Source organism: Nansenia antarctica, assembly GCF_963989245.1.
Source record: "Nansenia antarctica genome assembly, chromosome: 1".
NCBI classification, from domain to species: Eukaryota; Metazoa; Chordata; class Actinopteri; order Argentiniformes; family Microstomatidae; genus Nansenia; species Nansenia antarctica.
In genome coordinates this window covers 99,406,743-99,430,251 of record NC_137674.1, presented here as the reverse complement: position 1 = coordinate 99,430,251, position 23,509 = coordinate 99,406,743, and the positions used below count along the sequence as shown (strand labels likewise).

The window sequence follows — 23,509 nt, the reverse complement described above, 5'->3', positions numbered from 1 at the left end:
ATCATTAGAAGTAAGATCTTCATATTGAGGATTACAAAAAGCATCATATGTGAATAGATACATGACATACATAAAAACAAAAACGCGGGGAAAATGACCACATTTGGCAGATTCTAGTTTATGAAGCCACACCTCTGTCCCTTGTTGAGAACGTCTACCTCCAGGGGACCAAGGGTGCGCTTGTGTTTCCTGGCAGGACTGCTGTTGTTTATTGACACAACTTTGACTCAGTAAGTCAGTCTGCTGCCTGACCCTGACTCGATCCCTCAGTCTCTTCTGTCGTCGTTGATTGAACATCACAAGCATCTATATTAAAGGCAATATTAACAGTCAACATCAGTCTTCACATTATCCTCATCATCATCACCACCACCATGACCGACAGCATCCTGACCAGGACACTCTTTCACTAGGTTGACATCTTCATCATCATCATCATCATCATCATCATCACCACCACCACCACCATGACCAACAGCATCCTGACCAGGACACTCTTTCACTAGGTTGACATCTTCATCTTCATCATCATCATCATCATCACCACCACCACCATGACCAACAGCATCCTGACCAGGACACTCTTTCACTAGGTTAACATCTTCATCATCATCATCATTATCATCATCACCACCACCACCTCCACCACCACCTCCACCACCACCACCACCACCACCACCACCACCACCACCACCACCACGACCACGACCAACAGCATCCTGACCAGAACTCTCTTTGACTAGGTTATCATCTTCATCATCATCATCACCAGTGTCTCTGATCTCCCCGTCCTCCAGATCCTCACTCTCCACTTCTCTCTTGACCCTTTTCTCTTTGGGGGGTTCAGTCTCAGCAGAGCTCCCTTGGGTTGGCCCCGGGAGGAGAGGCTCCGGTTGGGGCTGTTGGACCCTTGTGACCACCTCCCTCCGGTCGTTACCCACCCATGGCCTCTTTGTCGTGGAAGTATCACGGGCCGGCGCAGGCTCAACTGAAAGATAAAGCAACGGTGGGAAATCATTAATGGAATGTAAGAAAAGGAGTGGAAACAGACACCACCTCAACACACACTCACACACAGGGGGCTGGCGGCGGTGACGCCATCGCTTGGCTCCATACGCCTTTCCCGAAGGAGGCATGCTGCCAGGCCGTTAGTTATGCAATAAAGCAGGGCGGACATGTATGTCGGAGGGGGTGCACAATCAGGGGTGTAAAAGTGTTACATTAGTCAGTGTGAAGAAATACTTTAATTATCGAGAGCTACCATTTCAGTGCAAAATCTTACTTCACCATTACAGATGTACACGCATGCGCGCATGTGATCACTACACTGACACAGCCTGGTTCTTCTTCCGCCATGTGATCACTACACTGACTCTCTGTGAATCTCTGTGAACAACCAGCTGCCAGAGTGTCCGCTTACCTCTATGACTTCTCCCTCTATGACTTCTCCCTCTATGACTTCTCCCTCTATGACTTCTCCCTCTCTAACTTCTCCCTCTATGACTTTCTCCGGGCCTCTCACTGTTCCAGGACCTCTCCAACGGGACAGACCAAGGGGGAAACGCTGGGCATACAAACCAGGAATCCTAAACCCTGAAGCGGGTTTCAAACGGGAGCAGCAGGGCCCCAGGGGGCACCACTCACTCTCAATGGCAGCTGGCCGGCGGGCAGAGAAACGCTACGGTTCCCTAGGCGGTGATATCGCCATGCTAGCGCTCAGGTTGGGTGGCGGGAAAATGTTAACATCGTACACTCTTCCAAGAGCCACAGCTTCCGTAAAAAAACAATCACAGTTGAGTAGGGGTGTGCTACAGAGTGGCTTGCATTCTTTCCTGCCGAACATAAAACACGCATAGCTAGCACGGAGGAGAGACGGATCTGAAGCCACTCCGCTCTGCTCTGGGTTGTGTACCCGGGCATCGGCTACAGCTTGCTCGTCTAAAACAGCCTCGACCCTGATGGATTTGGACATTGCCCGAAGTGTCTCCTTATGCCTGGAACACACCGCCAACCTCTACCTAAGCATTTCAGCATTTTCGGCGCCCATGTTAACAGGTTAGAACAGACACACAGCCTGCTTGAGGCGCTCGTCTCAAGTGTGTCTCACACTTGGCTGCAGCGGCACGTATTTCTTGTGCATGCCGCGCGTGTGAAAATAAAGGGTAAAGGGTACTTTACAGGGCTCTACGCTAACCTTTTTCACTAGGAGCACATGTGCTCCTAAATGAAAAATGTTAGGGGCACACAAAGAAATTTAGGAGCACAGTGAAAAATGTAATTATAACACATTTTTATTAGTGATTTTGCAATTTTTGCACCAAAATCACACATTGGCCCATGCCTACAGCCCTACTAGACGCAGAGTTGATGGCATTGTATTATGGTAACTAGCTGTGTCAAGTTCTCCTGGTTAGCAGCATGTTCATTCATTCATCCATGTCATGCCTGTCAGCTAGCAGCTAGCAGCCCAGCCAGGCTTTAGGGCTAGGTCTGTCAGCTAGCAGCCCAGCCAGGCCATGCAGAGGTCTGTCTCCATGCTGCCCACCTCCCTGCTGCTGGGTCAGGCTACATCAGTCACACACGGTGGCCAGACAACTCCACATCTAGGGGTATTAAACTACCCCACATCCAGATGACCAGTCCCCAGCCCCATGCTGCCCGGGGTGGTGACATGTGGAGGTGGCCAGCCCAGCACGGTGCCTCTGCGGCGGCTAGCTGTTAGCACACCACCATCCCCGGGGGTCCCACCTCTCTGCCACACTCAAGTACAACATGTTGCATTTTCATGCCATTAGGCAACTTGCTTCCTAGGGTTTCCTAGGATTAGAGATGCATTTGGACTTCTGGAGTACCTCCACTACTTTCAATGGGTTCTGAAGGTCTGAGAGCTTTCTACTTTCTACCCTGTGTAGTTAACCCTGGTTGTAACCTTGGGTTCAAATCTGGAGTGTGTGGGACCAAATCTGTAGATGTGGTGAGCTAATGAAGCTAATGAAGCTTGAGATGAGAAAAGGGCGCTTGTCTCTTTAAGGCCCAGGAGGGAGTTAGCGATTAGCGATGTTAGCTTAGCGCCAGTTTAACAGAAGTAACTTCACTTTTAACATGACTTCCCGTGGTCGTAGCGGGCTGGCTGACGGCTTAAAATGTGGCCACACGGTTCGCGCAGATTTATTTTTAGAATAATAAAAAAAAAACGGTACTCGCACGTGTGCTCGTGAATTTATTTCTCTAGTCGCACAGATGTATTTTTAGTCGCAAATGCGAGTGAAATGGTCGCACTGTAGAGCCCTGCTTTATTTGTCACATGCACAGAAATACAAAGTAAAACATGCAGCGAAATGAAACGGGACAAGACACTCAACACTGTACACTGTGCCAGAGAAGAAAAAAGACAATAGTAACAATAAAAGACACAGGACATAAGGGACATAAAGTGCTGTGCAGTAGCGACAGTATCCTGCGCTAAATAAAAAGGCTAAATTTAAAAAGGCAGTAGCCTAGCGCAGTACAAGGGAACCAATTAAAAACCAATCAATAAAATAGGTGTGCTATTTAAGAGATAAATAGTTAGGCCTATGCTTTAAGAAATAAAGAGGTGTGCCGCGGTCCTTCTACCTCTAATGTCTTGCGTTTAGCATGCGGACGGCCTGTGGGGAAGAAACTATTTTTGAGCCTTTCTGTTTTTGCCTTCAGGCTACAAAGGCGTCTCCCTGACCTCAGCAGGGTGAACAGACCAGAATTGTGGTGTTAAGCAGCCTCTCGCTTACAATTCAGACAAAACAATAACAAACACCATAGGTGTTTTTATAGCAGCGGACGATACTCCGTTGTCGAGAACACTGTTTTTTTTTCCCGAGCCTCGTTACGTAGTTCCCTTGTCTGTATTTCAGCCAGCAAATCATACCAGCCCTTTATAAACAAACGCAAACATATCCAAGGCATCTGCTATCACTCTCACGACCTATGGGTGGACATTTATCCATCCATCTATCCATCTATCTATCTATGTTTTGTGAATTTTTGTGTGAACCATTGTACACATACTGCAATAATTGTAACCACACAAAATTGCAACAATTGTAACCAAACTGTTACACCCCTAGTAAATATGTCAAACATGTTTTTTAACACTTCCGCTATCTGTTTCAAATTAAAAGCCATATAGGTACTATTATTGTTTCTGAGGTAATTAAGTAGGGCTAGTCTGTCTTAGCTTTGGCAGTAAACAGGATGGTGCATCGGTCAGGACACAGGAATGAAGATGAGGAGACGCAATTTCTTCCCTGAATTGTATTGTGTTCCAGCATTGGTCTTTGGTACAGTTCACACTCAGTATTATCATCAGTCTGGAATAACAAATAAATCACCAGATTACACAAACTTCCCCCCCAATCAATTACAGCATGAGCATCGTGGCAACATTGGAAATATTTCTCATCACTCATCATTCTTCTTCTTCTTCTTCAACTCATCATTGTTCCGGTGATATCGCTTTCTCTCGCTCTGAACGAGGGTAACAAAAAAGACATGACTGACATGACTGCTTTCTGCTTATAATCGTTTCACTTTTCGAACCGCTCATTAAGGATGGATGACAGCAGAGAAAAGTAAGGAGAGGAGGGCATGTCAGCAGGACATGGGGTGGATTCGAACTAGGGGTGGGCATCAATTATCGACGATCGATAATTGATTGATAAGGATCTTGGTCGATCGCAAAATATTTTGCTCGATAATCATTAATACATTGAGTGGAAATTAGTTTGTCCACGTTATGTGTGAGAAATGAACGTTGCATTTGCCTTCGCATTGAATTTCGCAACGCAGTACGGCATGATGCAACAAGTTCCCGTACGTTAGCCAGCAGAGCAAGCTCGGACATGGCGAAGCGAGCGAAACGAAGCTTGGTGTGGGAGCATTTTGATCTAAAAGGCGACGCCGCTCATTGCAAACACTGCGCAGTGACGTATAAACACGACGACGACCCTGATGAAATACCACCTGCAAACAGTACATCCGACCCTGATTGCTCCTTCGCTACCTTCTCAGCCCTACATCACGTCTCATCTAATACGCGGGAGGTGTGATGCACAACGAGAAGAGAAAGTAACGATGGCCATCTGCAAATTAATCGAAACATATTCTTATTTTCAAGAATAACGTTTTTTCCCCGAGGAAAACATGCTTGTTATTTCTGCCCTTGGTGTTGTTTTAATGAAAAAAAACCTTATCAATTAATCGATAATTGATCGTTAACTCTTGTGATTATCGAAAAAGAAATGTTGATCGTTTGCCCACCCCTAATTCGAACCCATGCTGACATGGGCATATGTGTGCACTGTAGAGCACGGTGCTAGACCACTGGACCACCTCAGGCCACAGATGAAAATGGAACATTAGATTATTGATGGCCATTATCAAAGGCAAACTCAATGTACAAAGATAGAGCCGGCAGTAGCAGCTCCGCAGCAGAAACGCTCTCTGTATGGACGCCGCAAGCGTGAGAGCCGCAGCAGTTCCGCCACGCACACGTGCTGCTGGAGCTCAGCAGTGTGGCCTAGTCACTCCGCTGCCACAGTGTCGCCCCCCCCCAATCACTTCCTACAGGCTTCTCACAGTTCAAGGACCTCTTCAAAAAATAATAGAATTATCAGAAGTGCTGCTATGACATTACAGCACATCAGCTTAGCACCAAGGCCTTATCAGAGACAAACATACTGGAGCTACAGTGAGTGCTGTTCTCTGTTTTGGGGGTTTTGACGAGTGCGGTCATTTGCTAAAGGGCCACAGTCACACTGGGTTTTAACTGCATCTCTCAGATAAGGCCCAATAATGTGTGTCTGTGAAATTTCCAGGCACGCTCTCGACATGAAGTCTGGTGTATGTCTCACTGCAGAACTGTAGATTGACAAATCAAGCAGGACAGAGTACTGTCCGTGCTAACATTGTGCCAGCCAGACAGCCCCCCCCCCCCCCTGCCCCATCATCTAACAGTTCTTATGTAAGCCGTCTTTGATCCTATTTTTTTGACAGGGATTAGAAGGGGAGGTAGAGGAGGTTTGGTGTGTATGATATTACACAGAACACACTTTTCCTTAGGGGCGACGAAGTCATGATGAAATAAGGTTGATGAGGAGTCCTTTAGTCTCGTTCAGAGGCAGCAAGACATGACCCAATGGTGTTGGAACGGGGGCTGTCACATGAGGCTAAGTAAGGATAAACTGTCATATTTCCACCCTGTAGTTGGGTTTTCAATTAAATTCAAGGTGTAATAAGTCATTTGAAAAGACCAGGTGAGAAAAGTGTAAAGAGTAAAGACATGGTTGGTATCTTTGACAAACAAAGTGAGAAATGGAGTATGTTTGTTACCTGGTCCTCTGACGGGGTAGTCCTGGCAGTGGTCTTTGAGTACAACGTGTAGAACTGGGTACTCAACGACTGTTTTGTACTTCAGGTTCTCCTTGAGGGTCTTTGCTAGGTCCAGTTCATAATACCTACAGACACACATGAGAAAAACCAACACACAAACACAGTTTTACTACAAACTGGCAGTTTTACTACAACAGTGGAAGCAGCGGTTGTAAAAAGACCCAAAATGGCTGGCATTGTTGACACTCTCTCTCCACAGCCCCGTGTTGAGCGTTCTAGTTCTAGAATCCTCCAGTGACTTCATGGCTGAGGCTCTTTCGAGGATTGATGGAGATGGGAGTCATGGCTTGGCACAGTAAAACCACCGTGTTGATCCCTATCCATCCACGGGGATGGAAACTAACTTAACCTGAGTCAATAACATATCTCACAAAACGCTTGAAGCTCCTCTTCTTCCCTCTCTGTCTGTCTCAGTTGGGTCCTGAGTAATCCTGTCATGTGTTAGGGATGGTCATAAATCATGATGCTAAACGGTTAACAGCTCTCTGGAGAGGCATGGCTTGCCTCTACGCTCAACCATTTCAAGCCTATCCAGCTAGCTCTGTCATCACCAACAACCGAGACATGATATAATTCTAATATACATAGCCTACACCCCCCCCCCCCCGACACACACACACACACACTCTTATGCAAGAGAGACAGAGGGTGTAGCACGATGAGCTGAATTTTGTTTTGCAGACACAGACGCACACCCAAAAAGCAAAACCAGTCACAGTCCTGGGATACAACAGGACATTTCCAGGTTTTACTACTGGAGGTTCAGGTTCCAAGAAAACCTCCTAAAAGGCTCTCAGGTGGCAGAGGATCTCACACAATCCCACAAGTCAACAGCAATATCTGCTGGCATTTCCTGCGGCGGCAGGATGAGGAAGAAGGTCATGAAGAGACTCACAGAGAGGAACAGCAGCTCTATCTGTGGTGTTGGCAAATATGCAAACCCAAATGCTCATGCTCATGCTCTCTCTCTCTCTCTCTCTCTCTCTCTCTCTCTCTCTCTCTCTCTCTCTCTCTCTCTCTCTCTCTCTCTCTCTCTCTCTCTCTCTCTCTCTCTCTCTCTCTCTCTCTCTCTCTCTCTCTCTCTCTCTCTCTCTCTCTCTCTCTCTCTCTCTCTCTCTCTCTCTCTCTCTCTCTCTCTCTCTCTCTCTCTCTCTCTCTCTCTCTCTCTCTCTCTCTCTCTCTCTCTCTCTCTCTCTCTCTCTCTCTCTCTCTCTCTCTCTCTCTCTCTCTCTCTCTCTCTCTCTCTCTCTCTCTCTACATCCGGTACCCACCAGACGAATTGCAACAGAGATTCAGGTCCCTAAGTTCTGGAGTGCTATAAACAACTAGTCACTACAGTTCTGGAGTTCTGTAAACAACTAGTCTGGTCACTGAAGTTCTGTTGATAATCAGTCACCGGAAGTCCGTCAACATCCAGTCTACCAGAGTTCTGTAAACAACTAGTGTAGAATCCGAGGCAGCCCGACTTCCCACAGCACCTCCCTGGGCTGAGGGCCGTGTGGAAGAGCCCTGGCCACTGCTGAACTACGCAGAGCTGGCTGGGCCGGCACACACACATCTGTTATGTATATAGTGTTCTACTGAACCAACAGAGCACACCGCTGATGCAGTCTCCAGGGGGGTTCCCATTGTTTCCCCTTCACAGCTACCTATTACTGAAGAACTACAGTGTCAACATAACAGGGAGGTGGATGGGAGGAGGGAGATATAGCCCTAGGGCTACTTCAGTGGGATTCTTTCTTTCTCTCCCTAGTTCATAGGGGTAGTGGGGGCCTCTAGAACTGAGTGGGGGTACGGGGTGGTGGTGGTGGGGGGGTATCTTTACCGCAGGTATCTTTGTGAGCTATGGGAAGGGGGTGCAGCATTTATAGGCCAGGTAACAGACCATCTTCATCAGTCTAGCGCGGTGTATGCTTTAGCCGAAAGAGTCTTCGTCACGCAAGCTGCTGCAATTATTACCCAGCTGTATTAATAATGGCCAAAATTAGCATGCGCTGCAAGAGGCTGAACACGAGCATCTGCTAAGCAGAGCGAGAGAGAGAGAGAGAAACACAAGGGAATCTTTATGTGAGTCGAGGGAGTCCAGATAGAAAGTGCTAAGGAGAGGGCACACCACAGATATGTGAGAGAGTGTTTGGGACAGCTACAGGAACGCTTGCGGTTTAGGGGCTCAAACAAACCTTCTGCAGAGTCAAAAACAGTCGTTGCAGACACACGCATTCAAAACCACCATTTTCCCCTGAGCAGGCATCAGATTTTTTAAAAGCTGCATTTTTTTCTTCCTTCCCCCTGCCTGCCTGCCTTGTTGGGCGGACCAGCTGCTCCAAGGCCTTGGGACTACTGGGACGAGGGAACTTCCTCTGGATCCAGAGAGTGGAATGAATACGAAATCAACAAACGTAAAAATAAAAAATAAAATAAAAAAAGATTAAACAAATAAACACCCACCCGAGGGTGAATGGCGCTCTTGATTCTTCGTTTCCAGCTCAAGGATGTTTACAGGTTTACACAGCTATGTTTAGCATTGCACACAGAGGCCACGTTATTGGACTGGGCCTGGTATTCCACCCAGCAGACATTCAGTAAGAGAGTCAACACAGGATGACCCTTGTGGCCAAATGAGAGGTAGTCCTTGTCCGAAAGCCTCCATTTAAACGCGGCCTTGGGTGACCTCCGGGAGGTAATGGAAGAGGGCTTCTTGCTCAAACCATGAGAGAAGAGAATCTGAACTTCAATCAATAACCTATTCATGTAGGTAGAAGAGGTATGACACTCCAGGAGGTAGCCATTGCTGCACACCTGCACTGCCTTGAGGCTAACAGCTCCGTCCTTCACCCCGAGGGCTAGCTGTGCATCAACAAGGGGGATAGACACGGATACAGTCATCTCAAGTGCAGGTAAAAAAAGCCACATGTGCGATCCACAGTTCGTGTCTAGCACAACATGACTTCATAACATTAATCATAGTGTACCGAGAAGATCCCCAGAAGACTGCATTGTTCTACCAGGGGGAGGGAGGGGAGGGGGAGGCCTTCATACTGAAGATGCACTGACCCCTGCCTGGGACCTCTTCAATAGGATATGACCCTGGTTGGGGGGCCCCCTCTTCATTAGAGTTATGGTCCACTCCTCCCCTGCTCCGGCCCTGGCCTGATTATGTAAGTGTACCTCACTGACGTGAGGTCATTTCAGAGAGGGCCAAGTGATAATATTTCTGTCCTACTTAAGCAGCATAATGTTGATAATAAACACTTAGTTGAAAGTCAAACACTGTAACAAACAAGCCACTCTCGTGCAGCCCCATATTAAGGGTTGTTAAGGTGTGTGATGAGAGAACGGGAAGGAAATGAGGTGGGGGGTGATTAACGAGGTACAGGGAAAGTACGAGTCACACTTCTGGTATTGTTTCACCCGTGACTACTAGCGAGCTAACACCACGCGCAGCAGGCTAGGGTGATACTCCACGTCTTTCATTAGCACGCCCTCAACACCTCCCTAATGTTTCACCTAATGCTGACAGGGGCATGGATCTGAATTTTGCAACACCTCTCCCTCCCACAGTAGGTTTGTAACACACCAAGGTGTTGATGGATGAAGAACCTATTAGTCAGGGTTAGGAGGTAGGCCGCATTTTCCCTTTCTGCTGCCAACCAGCTGTTCCTCCTTGTACCTCCTCCCCTATATCCACCACAACCCCACTGGGATGAGATAAGTGTACTGCTCCAGTGAGTCCTCTGAAGTCACTAATGTAATATGCGCCGTTTACCCGACGCTTTTATCCGAAGCGACATACATTGCAGTGAGTGCATATGTTTCAGTATGGTCCCAGCGGGAAGTCACTCTACTGTCCTTCTAGAAGCATCTGTGCTCATTGTGCCCATTTACACACACGCTACTACTACTGGGTCGGGGGGGGACTGGTTTGGGGGTGGGGACTGTCATTCTGATGGTGTTTGTAAGGTATGGATTGAGTATGGATGTGCTAGGAGGGGAGGGATGGGCCGCTGCTAGAAGACGGAGGGAGGGGGGGGGGGGGGGGGGTGTGGAGGGGCCGGCTCGGCCATGGGGGCACAGGGAAACGGTACAAGTGTGAAGGATCAAACTTTTGCTCCGTGACTAAGTGGAAACACTGGGCGAGGCAAATGGCTGCTATCACCACCGGCTCTCCGCCTACCTTACACAAAGGGTGCGTGTGTGTGAAGTGTGTATCCACATGATCAATGGCATTCCCCAACGTGGAATCATTTTCACAACGAAGAGTGAGGGAGGGAGGGATGGAGGGAGGGAGGGAGGGAGAAAGGGAGGGCGACAACCTTCTCCGGTTCGTCACCTCGGGCATTGCGAGTTTGCGTAAGTTTGCAGGAATTTACGAAGCAATGATGTCATGTTCATAAACATGTCAATTAAGCCGATTTCATACATGCCGGATAAATCCGTCACGAGTGGCAAGCCCAGTGAAACTGGCAGGGACGGACACACGGAACGGAATGCCTGACGTCTGAGAGGCATTCCGAGTTCACAAACATTGTATTTATGACCAGTTGGTTTCCTAGAACATGGAATACAACGACGAGGAACAATGAATGTGTATGAATAAAATGGACAGTCCATTAGAACAAAAACGTTTATCCCATAAACAGCTATACACTCAAAAAGGGGGCAGGTTTGGAGTGTCTTACCTTGTAGCGTTGGCCTTTGTGCCCTCCACCTTCATGAAGACCCTCACGTGATCAAACGGGAGGTGCACGTACACCTTCAACCTGAAAGACAGCCACACCCCATCAGTTAAAGGTGTCAAGGTTTCGAAAGGTAAAAAGGAAACCTGAAAATGAAATATAGAATATAAACATTTAAAATTAAAATAAAATTAAAAAACGATGGGGAAAAGATATGGTTACTATTTTGAAAAGGCATGCACATACATACATCCACATGAGTGGATTATTTAGATTTGAGTTAGATTTTTGAAACCAGCACAGCATTGAGGTTGCACTGAAGTCAAAGATCCAAATATGCCTGTCTGCATCACAGTCTGACAGCTGACAGATATACAAAGCACAGTGGTGGTTTTCCGCTCGACACGATTTATTTTCTACAAAGAAAATGTGGTCTGATTTCTAGGTCAGAACTTCACGCATTGCTGAAGTTCGCAAGGTATGTGGTATTCATACAAACATGGTTTGGGTAACGGCAATAAAACCTTGGCTAGGTTAATGGATGGGGTCTCCTCTACTGATGACAGCCATGCTGCCTTGCCCTGCGGTACACAGTGAGCCAATGAGGCTTGGCCTGTTAAACCTCCCACTTGAGTCCAGACTAAGCAGAGGCTGAACCCGCTCCACATGGCTGAGGATGACGGAGACACAGAGGAGCAGACCTGGGTCCAAATCGTTTTTGAAATTATAAAAAGAAATGTGTAGAGTGGTGCAGTTGTGAGACTATACCATTGGCTTCATTACACCAGGCAAACTCAATCAAGCACAGATTGGTATTTGAATGTCAAATGTCGAATTTCCTTTCCTGTTTGTCCAAAGAGAATGAGGGATGAAGGAGAGAGAGAGAGAGAAAGAAAGAAAGAAAGAAAGGAGAGGGTGAGGGAGAGAAAGTAGGAGGAAGAGGAAAAAGAGTGTATGATGGAGTAAGGGCAAGAGTCAAGACCATTAGAGGGAAAGAGAGGAGAGAGTGTGTGTGTGTGTGTGTGTGTGACAGAGAGGAGTAGCCTAGACTCTCCCTGGACCTAGGGTGGTGCTGTATTAAGTGCACTTCAATCAATATCTTCCCTAGCGAGGGGACAAAATGAAAAAAGACACGGCGTACAACAGATGCTACACTTCATCTTTCGTAATTGAATTCTCACTTTCTTTCCTTCCTTCTTCCTTTACTTTGTTCTTTGGCAGGTCAGCAATTGAGACAGAATATAATTAAAAGTGAACACTGTGTTTATTACCCGTTCACTTGGAACTCATGGAACACATTCCAAACTCCAGGAGTGTTAAAGCCCTTGTTAAGTCACAGTACCGCGAGCGCAGACCAAGCAGTGTGTCATCGCCCGACACAGATGTGAGGTGTCGGGGGCCAAACGTGACGTGCGGCTGCTGTGCTCCGTTCACCCCCCGACACCACCGGTCCCAGATCAAAATCAATCAAAGTTTCTTCATCGTATGCACGGAGGAGACAGCGGGGGGACGGGGGGACGGACAGTGCAGTGAAATGCTTAGTTACGAGCTACCACCTCAGTGGGTGGAGATTAATGAGAGAGCCGGCATGACGGAATACTTCTCAGAACAGGAGGGAGGATGCGTGGAAGGCTTATTCATTGAACTTGACCAACCTGGCTACTCTGTAATTTGATTTTCCATTTACCCCAATACCGGATTGTGTTATATTTCTACTATTTGGCTATGACTTGTCTGCTACCCCTTTTCTTTTTTCCCTCCTTTCCTTTCTTGTTCTGTATTGTCATTGTTATGTGTTGTTAAAAGCAATAAAAAAGAGGGAGCAGGACGGCACTGTAAGTTAGCAGAGGGTGTGTGTGTGTGTGTGCGAGGGTGAGAGGGTGTGTGTGTGCTTTCTTGGTGTCCACTAGTAGTGCATCAACTTTGTAGACTTCAGGAAGGCCTTTGACAGTGTCCAACGAAACACTCTCTGGAAGATACTATAGAATATCACCAAAGATCATCACAATCATAAAAACATTCTATGCACATTTTGAGTGCAGTGTCGTCATGGGCAACTACCTCTGAGCGGACAGACGTTTGAGATGGCTAGGTCATGTGCTAGGTCATGTGCTAGGTCATGAACTAGGTCATGTGCGGAGAATGGAGCAGGACCAGATCACTAAAGTCGCCATAAGATGGACACCACCAGGGAAAAGAAAACCTGTGAGGCCCAAAAGCACCTGGCGCAGAACTGTGACAAAAGAGCTGGAACAGATTAACCTAGTGTCATGGGGACAGGCGCAGCATGCTGCCAAGGACCGAATGCAATGGAGAGAGCTCATTAGAGCTCATTCATAGATGAAGAGGAGTAAGTAAGTAAGTAAACGAGTAGTGCCAGAGATAGATTCTGAATAGCATTATGTCTTCTTCATCTCTCCATTAATAAGAAATAATCTGCAACTTCATTTTCATAAGGCCATAACGTTAGTCTCCCTGTGCCGATGGGTACAGTATAAATAGTAATATCGAATTTGGCAAAGAACAGGACTTAGGCTGCAAGCTGTTCTGAAGGCTGAGACTAACCGCCATGTATCTAAAAATAAGGCCTTTGGGTTTGTCCTAAATCCAATACCTCACGGGTTTCAGAGCACAAAACCAACCACAAGAATTGTACGAGTTGAAATACAATAACATTTTCTTCCAGTACAGGCCTCAACCCCCTCCCCCCCCCCAAAAAAAGAACTCCCACCAAAGCACATTCATACACGCTCACGTTATGTAATGTGTAAGATAAATAGAAAACCGATAGTTTGGTCTGGACTGGAGGGGGGGGGGGGGGTAAGCCTAATGTATTCACCATAGCCCTTTAATCATTTTCAGAGCTATATTTGTCCCTGTATCCATTCCCTGTCATAGAGGGCTCATTTATGCACCGCTTGATTTAAAGCTACTTCGCCGAGACAGAATCGCCACACACACAGCAGCCAAACTCAATTACAGGGCCTGGATCTACCGTGCAGCCAGGCAAACTGTGGACCTGCTTCAGGTCACCAGAGCCAGGGAGCTGCAGCCACTGCTGTGTTTTGACAGGGTTGGAGAGTGGCGTCTGGTAGCGTGTGTCCATAAATCTCGAGGAGTTGGGAGCCAAAACATTCCTTATTGTAGCAACTGTACGGCCTAATATTTACAGTGCATTGATACAAAGAGCCGTGACTGCACGTTGACGACAATACTTTGGAGAACGTGATGACCTGTTTTAGGAAGCTACCGTTTCCAAGGTTGAAATGGAGATAATAAAATGACAAAGGTTCCTTGTGTTATACTGCCCTGGTGTTTCAGTTTCAGCCACTGACTGTGTGCGTGTGTGTGTGTGTGTGTGTGTATGTGTGCGTGTGTGTGCATCTCAGCAGCTATAATTCATACAAATTCAATTAGCTTTGTTTGTACCACTCCTGTTAGTGCGGAACGTGAGAGAATCTAGCGACTTGGTGAACATGTCGTTCCCAAACAGGAATGACATTCGTTACGTTGTTCAGGGGAAAACATCAGGCAAGACAACAATGGAAATTAGACTAAGTAGGTCATCCAAACCGCCCATGGAACTGGTGTTGATTCTGGGAGCATTATCACATTGTTAAATTTTTTGTTCAGCTCTCAAAAACAGCGACAAACCACAGGATAATTTAATTTGGAATGAAACACAAAGGCCCTTGCTTCGTTAGTTCGGTTTCGTAGACTCCAGCTACATTTCAACTGTGGCCTCGGGGCATAGAGACTCAAAAACACAAAATATATATAAATAAAGAGTGGGGTTATTTAATTCCAGGTGTCTATAGACTTACCGTTGTATAAATCAGGGATAGAGTATGTGTGTGGGTGTGCATATGAATGTGTGTGTGTGAGTTAACCTTTACACTTATCAGTAAAGCCTCCTCCAGTTGTCCTCTGCACTGAGGTGCCATCAGGACGGAATGAGGCCAGACAATCGTGGCCAATCAGGAGAGGTGGAATGGGCCATTCCCAGTGTTCTGACCTTTTCTAAATATCACATTATACCGTATCAGTGTGTGTGTGTGTGTGGGGGGGTGATGAAACGGCTCTGGAAGTCCTTTAATGGACTGTGGGCCCAGCTTTGATCCGCCCAGGAGTAGGCTGAGAGGGTTTCATTCATCAAGAGAAAGTAAGCGGACATACACGGTTAAAGGTAAATCTGTGTTCCGCTGACACTCTCGTCTGTCTCCATCTCAGGCTACTGCAGCGTTTTCCTCTGTCTGGTTCTACCTGTCTCTGGCTGGAACCCTGCAGGACAGTTTGACGGGTCTCCAGCAGTGGAGGCTGGTTGGTGGCCTGTGTGAACTGTACCAAGCACACAGGCTCATTGTGATGCATGGAACAGTATGGGGAATAGTATCAAACGCACGTGTTTGATACCGTTCCTTATTCCGTTCCATGCCTCACAATGAGTCCCGTCCTCCGATTTCTCCCTCCACCAGCCTCCATTGATCTCCAGCTATAGCCAAAGAGCACATGGTGCCCAGGCGATGCCGTGTCTAGGCAGGTTCTGTTTGGGGGGGGAATTTGAGTTGTGGGAGTCAAATCAGCCAGCGAGGGTGCCAGACCAAGGGACATGGGGAGCCATGGAAGTTAGTCAAGTACTTTTTTCCAAAGTTCAGTAGATCAAAACAACTCAACGGCAATAAAACAACCACGTAATCCACCATAAGGTTCAAGACGACTTTGGACACTTGGAAACAGATCGGTTTAATTTGATCAGTAGTCAACGTGGTGGAACTCTTACTTTTGACGTCTCACCGGCTCCGACTCTGTGGGGTGGATGTACCGGGTGAGGATCTGTTCAAGGGTTTGGTCATCTGGCATCCTGTGGAGAGGTGAAAAGAGAGAGAGAAGGGAGAGAGAGAGAGAGAGAGAGATAGACAGAAGAGTGTGTGTGAGCTGTACAAACCGAGTCAAATCACGGTTTTGATGGATGATGTTCTTGGGTTGGTTCTGTAACCCTGGGCTAACGATCTACACGTGGGGCTCACCAATCATCCCCGCTATTAGAGGATAAACAGCTGCTTGGACACTCAGTTGGCACAGCTACAGTCTCTAGGGATCTGGTGCAGGTAGAACCCCCCCACCCCCCCCTTGGCCCCTGCACCCCCCCCCCCCCCCCCTTCCTGAACTCTCCAATCAACTGGCACCAGCAGGATTACTGAAGCGTTTCCCGGCAGATGTGACCGATCACCGCTAACAACCCCACTCGGCCAGACTCACCTTCTCTCAAAGAACTCCGAGCTGCTCTGGGGGAACAGGAGCTGCAGGTGCCAAAGGAACTGCTTTTTTCTGAAGGGCAAAAAAAAGAAGAAGAAGAGAAGTAAACCAATTTAGACAACATTTAAAATTTGACGTCCTTGACAAACAATGTCAATGGGGGTAAACAGACCAAACCAAAACATGTAGTTGGTGTAAGCAGTGTTCTCAGGTTACCAGGCCCAGCTAAACAACAGTCTCTTTTTTGCATTCAACAGAATGAAAAAAAGAATTTACCCTCGATCTGTCCAAGTCGATGTTTGACTGCTGTGTGTGTGTGGTATGTGTGTGTGTGTGGCAGGAGTGGCAGGGTGTTTAGCCCAGGATGGGATGGAAGTACTGGGATGCTAAGTGTTCTCCAGAATATGAAAAACATTGACCCCATTTAGAGGAGGCGGTCGACAAATATATAAATCACAGATATAGTCGTCATTTGCACTACTAGTAATCACCGAGGATCAATCAAGACACCAAGCCCTGGCAGCATATCACCCCCACCCTTTCACCTCCACTGGCTCCCGGTCAAGTCCTGCATCACATTCAAAATCCTCCTCCTCACCTACAAATCCCTTCACGCCTGCGCCCCCCAGTACCTAACTGACCTCCTCCCCCAGCATACCCCTTCCCGGAACCTGCGGTCCGCAGACATGGGCCTGCCATCCACCCCCCGCACCAACCTACGGACCTTTGGGGACAGAGCATTCAGCGTGGCTGCACCTACGCTCTGGAACTCCCTCCCCTCAGTGATCCGCAACGCCCCCACCCTGGACTCCTTCAAACTAGCCCTCAAAACCCATCTGTTCTCCAAGGCCTTTGGCCCCTAGTCATTGTTTTAGTTTTTGCTTTGTTTTGTTTTCTGTTTTGTCTGTCCGTTTTCATCCCCTTGTACAGCGTCCTTGGGTTTGTGAAAGGCGCTATATAAATGAAAGTAAATAAAATAATTTATTATAATTTTTATTATTAAGACAAATACTTTGAGCAAAGAACTTGATGATCTTGACAACCCGGGGCGGCAAGAAAACATTCGAGTGTCTGTCTTCCACACATTCCAAACTACAAAGATCCAGCCCTCCTTTCATGTTGACCAGCAGAGATGAGGCCATATATTTTGGGTGGAGTCAGTCCGATCTGTCACCCACCCCCCCCCCCCCCCAATAACGAGAGGTGCTGAGGCCTGGAGACGGATGGAGATGAAACAGTGTTTTTCCCCCTGAAACTGGTGTAATTGCCCAGACACACACCATGGACCTTATCATTAGTGCTTCTTCACATCTGCTTTCAAAGGGTGTGACCCTGGGCTCACACTGGTACACGCATGCCGGGGCACAGCTGGGCATCGTTACCCTGCTAGGACAACCACACAGGGTGCATGAGGCATCTTCATCATCCTCCTCCTCCTCCTCCCCCCTCCCCCATCATAGCTGGGCATCGTTACCCTGCTAGGACAAAACCACACTGATTGGATGATTGTGACAATTGGCATTTTCATCATCCTCATCCTCTTCATCATCACCCCCACCCTCTTACAGTTTGGCATTGTTAAACAGAGTTTGTTGCAAGCAGGGACAGCAAACAGGGTATGTGGCAAGCAGCATCTACAACATCACCCAGTTAGGACACACAACCACACAGGGTGCATATTTATTCGGCATCTTCTTCATCGTCACTCCGCCACCCCATCCCTTCCTCTCCTCCCCACAGCTGGACCCACAACTGCGTGTGCTCCAGCCCTCTCCCTCCTCCCTCCAACAACAGGTCTGGTTCTGCTTTGAGTTCTGGTGGTGGTTGCGGCGCAGGAATCCAGATGGCAGCGTTACACAATCAGGAGACATGTTTTTTCAGGAAAACAGAGGGAGGAGAAGAAGGGGGGGGGGGTGAAAAAAGAAGAGAACTATGTGTAGAACTGGCAGAACATCCAATGAAAGGTGGTTATGAGTTTCCACTTGGATGTGGGCAGAGGGGGCGGGGGGGGGGGGTCGGGAGTAGGCAGTAGTTGGGTTGGGGGGGTGTGTGAGGGGATTCCCTAGGCAGGTGCAGAGGTATTCCATTCCCCTTCAGAAGAAGGAATTTATGAGTGTTTGCTTGGTCTTGGCAGGCGGGGCTAGGGTGTTGGAGGAGGAGGAGGGTGGAACACCAGGTGTGAGGGCATTGTTCTTCCTTTACAGTGAATGGAAACTATTTCTTTTCCTGATGAAAAAGGGCTTGGCCTGAAGACGCGTGCAGGCACTTCAGGTGAGGCCAGGAGGCATACCTGTACGACGTGGCATCACTCACTCTCAGGTGTTCGGGTTGAAGCGACGGAACAAAGGAATGGAACAACCGTTCTCCAAACAAAATGGGTCAACGATGGAACACAACATGTCTCAGTTAAGAGTTAAGAGGCTTACATAACACATCACTCTGCCCTGACTGCAGGTCTCTCCCTCGGTCTATGGAAGAGGTTGACGAAGCCTTTAGAACACTCCATGCCAGAAAGCGGTGTGTAACACGCTCGGCAGAGAAATGCATATACAGCTTGCTCCGGTCTCTACTGGGGGTCTCTGTTCATTGGGGTATTCTTCGGTTGTGTCAACGTGTCATGTGAATCCACCTGCAAGAGTAGAATGACAATAATATATATATACACAGTATATTATGCAATGTCTTGCATTTTTACCTCAGCTACTCTATGGTGGAAAAACAAACATGCTCACTGCGTTGCTAGGGACAAAACATGATTCCTACAAATCTCTCGATGCCGTCAAACAGCCCACAGCGGGGAGGTTTCAGAGAAAGAAGGGGGGGGTCAAACACTCTCCAGATTGTAGAATTCCTCACAAGGCAGCGGGACAGCACATGATCAGTGGTTTTAAAACTCTGGAAGTAATATTCTGTGCTCTAGATTCATATTTTGTTTATTTTGCGTGTACGACTTGTACTACCCAAGAGAGCCTCAAACCTCACAGACCTGGAAATAACACTGTGCTTCGAACCATGTTTATTTATGGTCCAGTAGAGTTGAGTGGGTTCATATCTGGAGGATGCAGGCGGAGGTCATCTCTCAGTGTGTCTCCGTGGTCATGCCGTTTCCACCAATCACAGGGCAGCATGGCCCGGCTCTTATCGATTGCAAACCTGCAACCAACTGGCGGGCAACCAACCCGAGTCCCCCGCGGTCTCTTTGTCTCTGTTACCATGACAAACTTCTCATCATTCTATATTTAGGCTGAGAGCAAGAGCGTAACAATCAGCCTTCGTGTGTTATGAAAACTTGAGGCTCTTATGAATAACAAATAACATATCCACCGATGCGATGACCTCATAGTTTGATCATTTGAACAATAAAGCTCTTGGATATCAAAGAGGGAAAGGAAGAGAAAGTGCCAATATGAGAAATATGTAAAAACATTTATAAATTAAAAACTGATGAAAGAGAGAGTCGGTCTGCGTGCCAACATGGACACCCCCAGACCAATGGGGATTGGGTGGGTTTTCAAACGAATGGAGCTGGCTAAATTATGGTAAATGGACTGCACTTATATAGCGCCTTATTCCAAAGCACTTTACAATGGCCTCTCATTCACCCATTCACACACACACACACACACACACACACCAATGGTGGCAAGCTATTGCAAGCCATGCAAGGCGCAGGCCCGCTCATTGGGAGCAATTTGGGGTTCAGTGTCTTGCCCAAGGACACCTCGACACATGGACAGGAGGAGCCGGGGATCGAACCGCTGACCTTGCGATCATTAGACGCCGGCTCTACCTCCTGAGCCACAGAGCCCAGAGGGATGGCCGTCGACTGGTTATCAGGCTGGTGCCGCAGTCCCACTGGGACTCAAGGTTAATGGGTAACATGGGCTGGCATATGGGACAGACTCCTTCTAAATGCATAAGCACAGCTGCTGCAGCAGGTCAAATGGCCATTTTAGAACGTGACTTTTAGGAGGCCAAACAACAGAAACAGAAACACAGGAGGCTAACACTCACTGAGTCCAAACCTCACCGAGTCCGAGCAGTGTGAGTGAGGTGGTGACGGAGCCTCGTCTGACAGATGTGTTCATTAACATGGGCTTGCGGTGATTACATGAGTAATGGAGGCTGCTGGGAGAACGCGTGCTTCACAATCACAAGGCGGGGAGCGGGCCTGTATGACGAGGGAGTCTGGCAGACCAGACCTGCTCGGGGAGGATTAGGGAGACGAGAGACTCAACTGGTGCACTATAATCCATACCACCTCGTGTTGAGGCCCGTGCCAGGGTTTGGGGGGGGGTAAAGATGACAGGACCTGGATCCCCCTTTCTGAACAGAACGTTGTTTCCAGGAGGAAGATATAGAATGGAGGGAGCGGCGGGGCTGGGGGGGATTACAGGCAGATGTGTCTTAAGCCTCCCCCTGTAGAAGCTGGCATAGAGGGCTCAGCAACAGAGTTAATTCCTAAATTACGACCATGGGCTTGGTGCATATCCTTCCTCTGAACCCACAAAGACAGAGAGAGGGAGACACAGCGAGAGAGAGAGGGAAAGTGGGCCAATATTGTGATGGGGAGGAATGTCCAGAGGGACCGAGCGGCTAGGAGACAGGGACAGATTGTGACACACTGCTGAGGCCCACCCAGCTCGACTACCCCTCCTCCCCGAAGACAACATGACATGGACACACAGCTAGAGGCTGTGTGTGTGTGTGTGTGTGTGTGTGTGTGTGTGTGTGTGTGTAAGCACAGTATGTGTCTCTGTGGGTGGAAACGGTGTGGAAACAGGGAGGACAAGGCACACTTGTAGTAATTAGGGTGTTCCCGTATGATTGGAGGAGTGGATCACTGTCTGGGCTGCCTGGGTCCCGTGTCTCAAGGTTTCGTGTCGAACACGTGTGCAGTGTTACTCAATCTGGATCTGATGCCGCCGCCGCGGCAGCGCGTTGGGAATTCACTTCAGACCGTGTGTAAACAAAATGTCATCCTCATAGTCTCACTTAAGTCCCTTCTCACGGTCAAGTTGCAGACAGAAAAACAAAATCAGTAAAAGAAAACCCCCGACAAGATTATTGATGAAAGAACAAAAAGACACTGTATCAAAGAGACAGCCACTGACATTTCCAAAACCGCGCGGCGCGATTGCAATTCTGTTCACAGTGCCACAAAGAATCCGGAGACAGTTGACACAGTGGAAAAGAGAGGGTTGACAGGGAAAGTGCCCGGTCACGCAGGGCTGGGGCGCTGAGCGGAGTGTGATGCCACCCTAACAATTACTCCACTCACTCCGCCAGCTATTACATATCTCTACCACTGGCCGGTCTGAAAGGTAGCGCAGGGCCTGTCATTTCTAGTTAAACTCTTTATTGTGTACTGTTTTTGACATCAGTCACCAGGGGGAGAAAGCTTGTGCGCGCACACTCGCACACACACACACACACACACACACACACACACACACAGCCAAGCATGAGAGCTTCTAAAGTCAGCCGCCAGCCAATAATGATTCCGTCTCTCTGGCAGCTTGAGTGCGTAGCATGAATATGTCGCTAACCATCTGCAGTCATACTGCTGGAACATCTGCTTTGTATATAATGTACTTGGTACATTCTGAAACCCATTCTGACGCCTCCTCCTCCTGCAACTTATTGTACACCTCCCACCCCCCCCCCCCCCTTTCCTGTGTTGTGTGTAAACTGACCATACTGTTGTCAGAGTGGAGGAACTCGTGGTGTGAACGTTCACAGGGATTCACAATTTTCAAAAGCAGAAAGCCGATGGCAATTAGACGAATCGACTTCACTAGTGTTGCACATTTACATACAACCTTTAATTCCCATCCGATGGTATGATTAAGCTGACTATCATGCTGCATAAAATGGGCAGCATATTTCAGGGGAAAGGGGAGCCTGGCTGTGTGTGTGTTTGTGCCTTGCTGTTCTGCTTCTCTCCTTACATAACATAGTCTCACCCTCTGGTATGACCAACTTCAACCACTGACCGCGAAACAGCGAGAGTCTTTAACAGAGAGGCAGATCTTAGGGATGGAAAACAGGGTGGTAGAGGGGATGACAGGGCCGTCTCACAAAGGCTTCATTATTCACTGGCAGTTTTGACTGACGTCTGACGTTTGTCTCGATCTGGAGCTGATAGCAGTGCATCGGGAGTTCACAGACCATGTGTAAATAACAGTGTCATTCTGTTCGGTAATATTAGACACAGAAAAGAAAAAAAATCTGTAAAAAAAAAAGGAAAAAAAAGGAGAAAGATGACAAGATTATTGACGAGAGAACAAAACATTCTATGAAAGAGACGGTAGCTGACATTTCCAAACTACGCTTCAGATCTAATTATGTTGTCAGGTCACAAAGAATCCAGCTACCTTTGACACAGTGCAGCAGAAAGCCATGATTCCACCCACTTACACTTACACTTACACACACACACTTACACACACACACACTTACACACACACACACACACACACACACGGAAATTACAAATATACCACATCACAAGGGATTCACATAGAGATGAACCTTTAGAAGCCCAGTTCCCATCTTTTAGTATGATTCACCCAAGCTCAGCTTCTCTATCTATCATACTGCATTAATGGACAGCATATTCAGGATGAAAGGGAGCCTGGCTCTGTGTGTGTGTGTGTACCTTGCTACTCTGCTTCTCTCCTTACCCTCTAGCATGACATGTGCACATTTCGATCTGACCGACCGCAAAACAGCGAGAGCCTTTCACAGAGAGGCAGATATTCGGGATGGAAGCGACGGAAAACAGGGTGGGAGTGGGAATGACAGGGCTGTCTCACAAAGGCTTCATTCATCCACTGGCAGTTCTGACAGCTGACGTTGTCTCTAGACATTACAAGTTTTACAGCTTTAATATTATTTCATAACCATCCTTTTTCTTCCCTCCCCCCGGTAAACTTGTGGATACATATTTTTTCTTCCATGAGAGAGAGAGAGAGAGAGAGAGAGAGAGAGAGAGAGAGAGAGAGAGAGAGAGAGAGAGAGAGAGAGAGAGAGAGAGAGAGAGACAGAACGCTGCCTGAAAATCAAGGAAAATGAAATGGGAAAGAAAAAAAGAAAGAGTAGACAGAGTAAAAAAGAAAAAAAGAAAGCATTCTAAGATATCAGGGGCA

At 47.6% G+C, this 23,509-nt stretch overlaps 1 protein-coding gene across 1 annotated transcript in view; it reads right to left on the bottom strand.

The window, feature by feature from the left end:
* znhit6 (zinc finger HIT-type containing 6) overlaps nt 1–23,509 on the bottom strand; it is a gene marked incomplete at its 3' end in the record, with an annotated part of 38,534 nt that overhangs the window by 4,130 nt on the left and 10,895 nt on the right. Inside the window, exons 6-10 of the mRNA XM_080528305.1 lie at nt 16,362–16,430; nt 15,883–15,963; nt 11,106–11,186; nt 6,367–6,491; nt 653–988 (exon numbers count right to left, since the gene is read on the bottom strand). Of these exons, the coding sequence (XP_080384431.1) occupies nt 653–988; nt 6,367–6,491; nt 11,106–11,186; nt 15,883–15,963; nt 16,362–16,430 (692 nt within the window). The remainder of the gene's footprint in view (nt 1–652; nt 989–6,366; nt 6,492–11,105; nt 11,187–15,882; nt 15,964–16,361; nt 16,431–23,509) is intronic.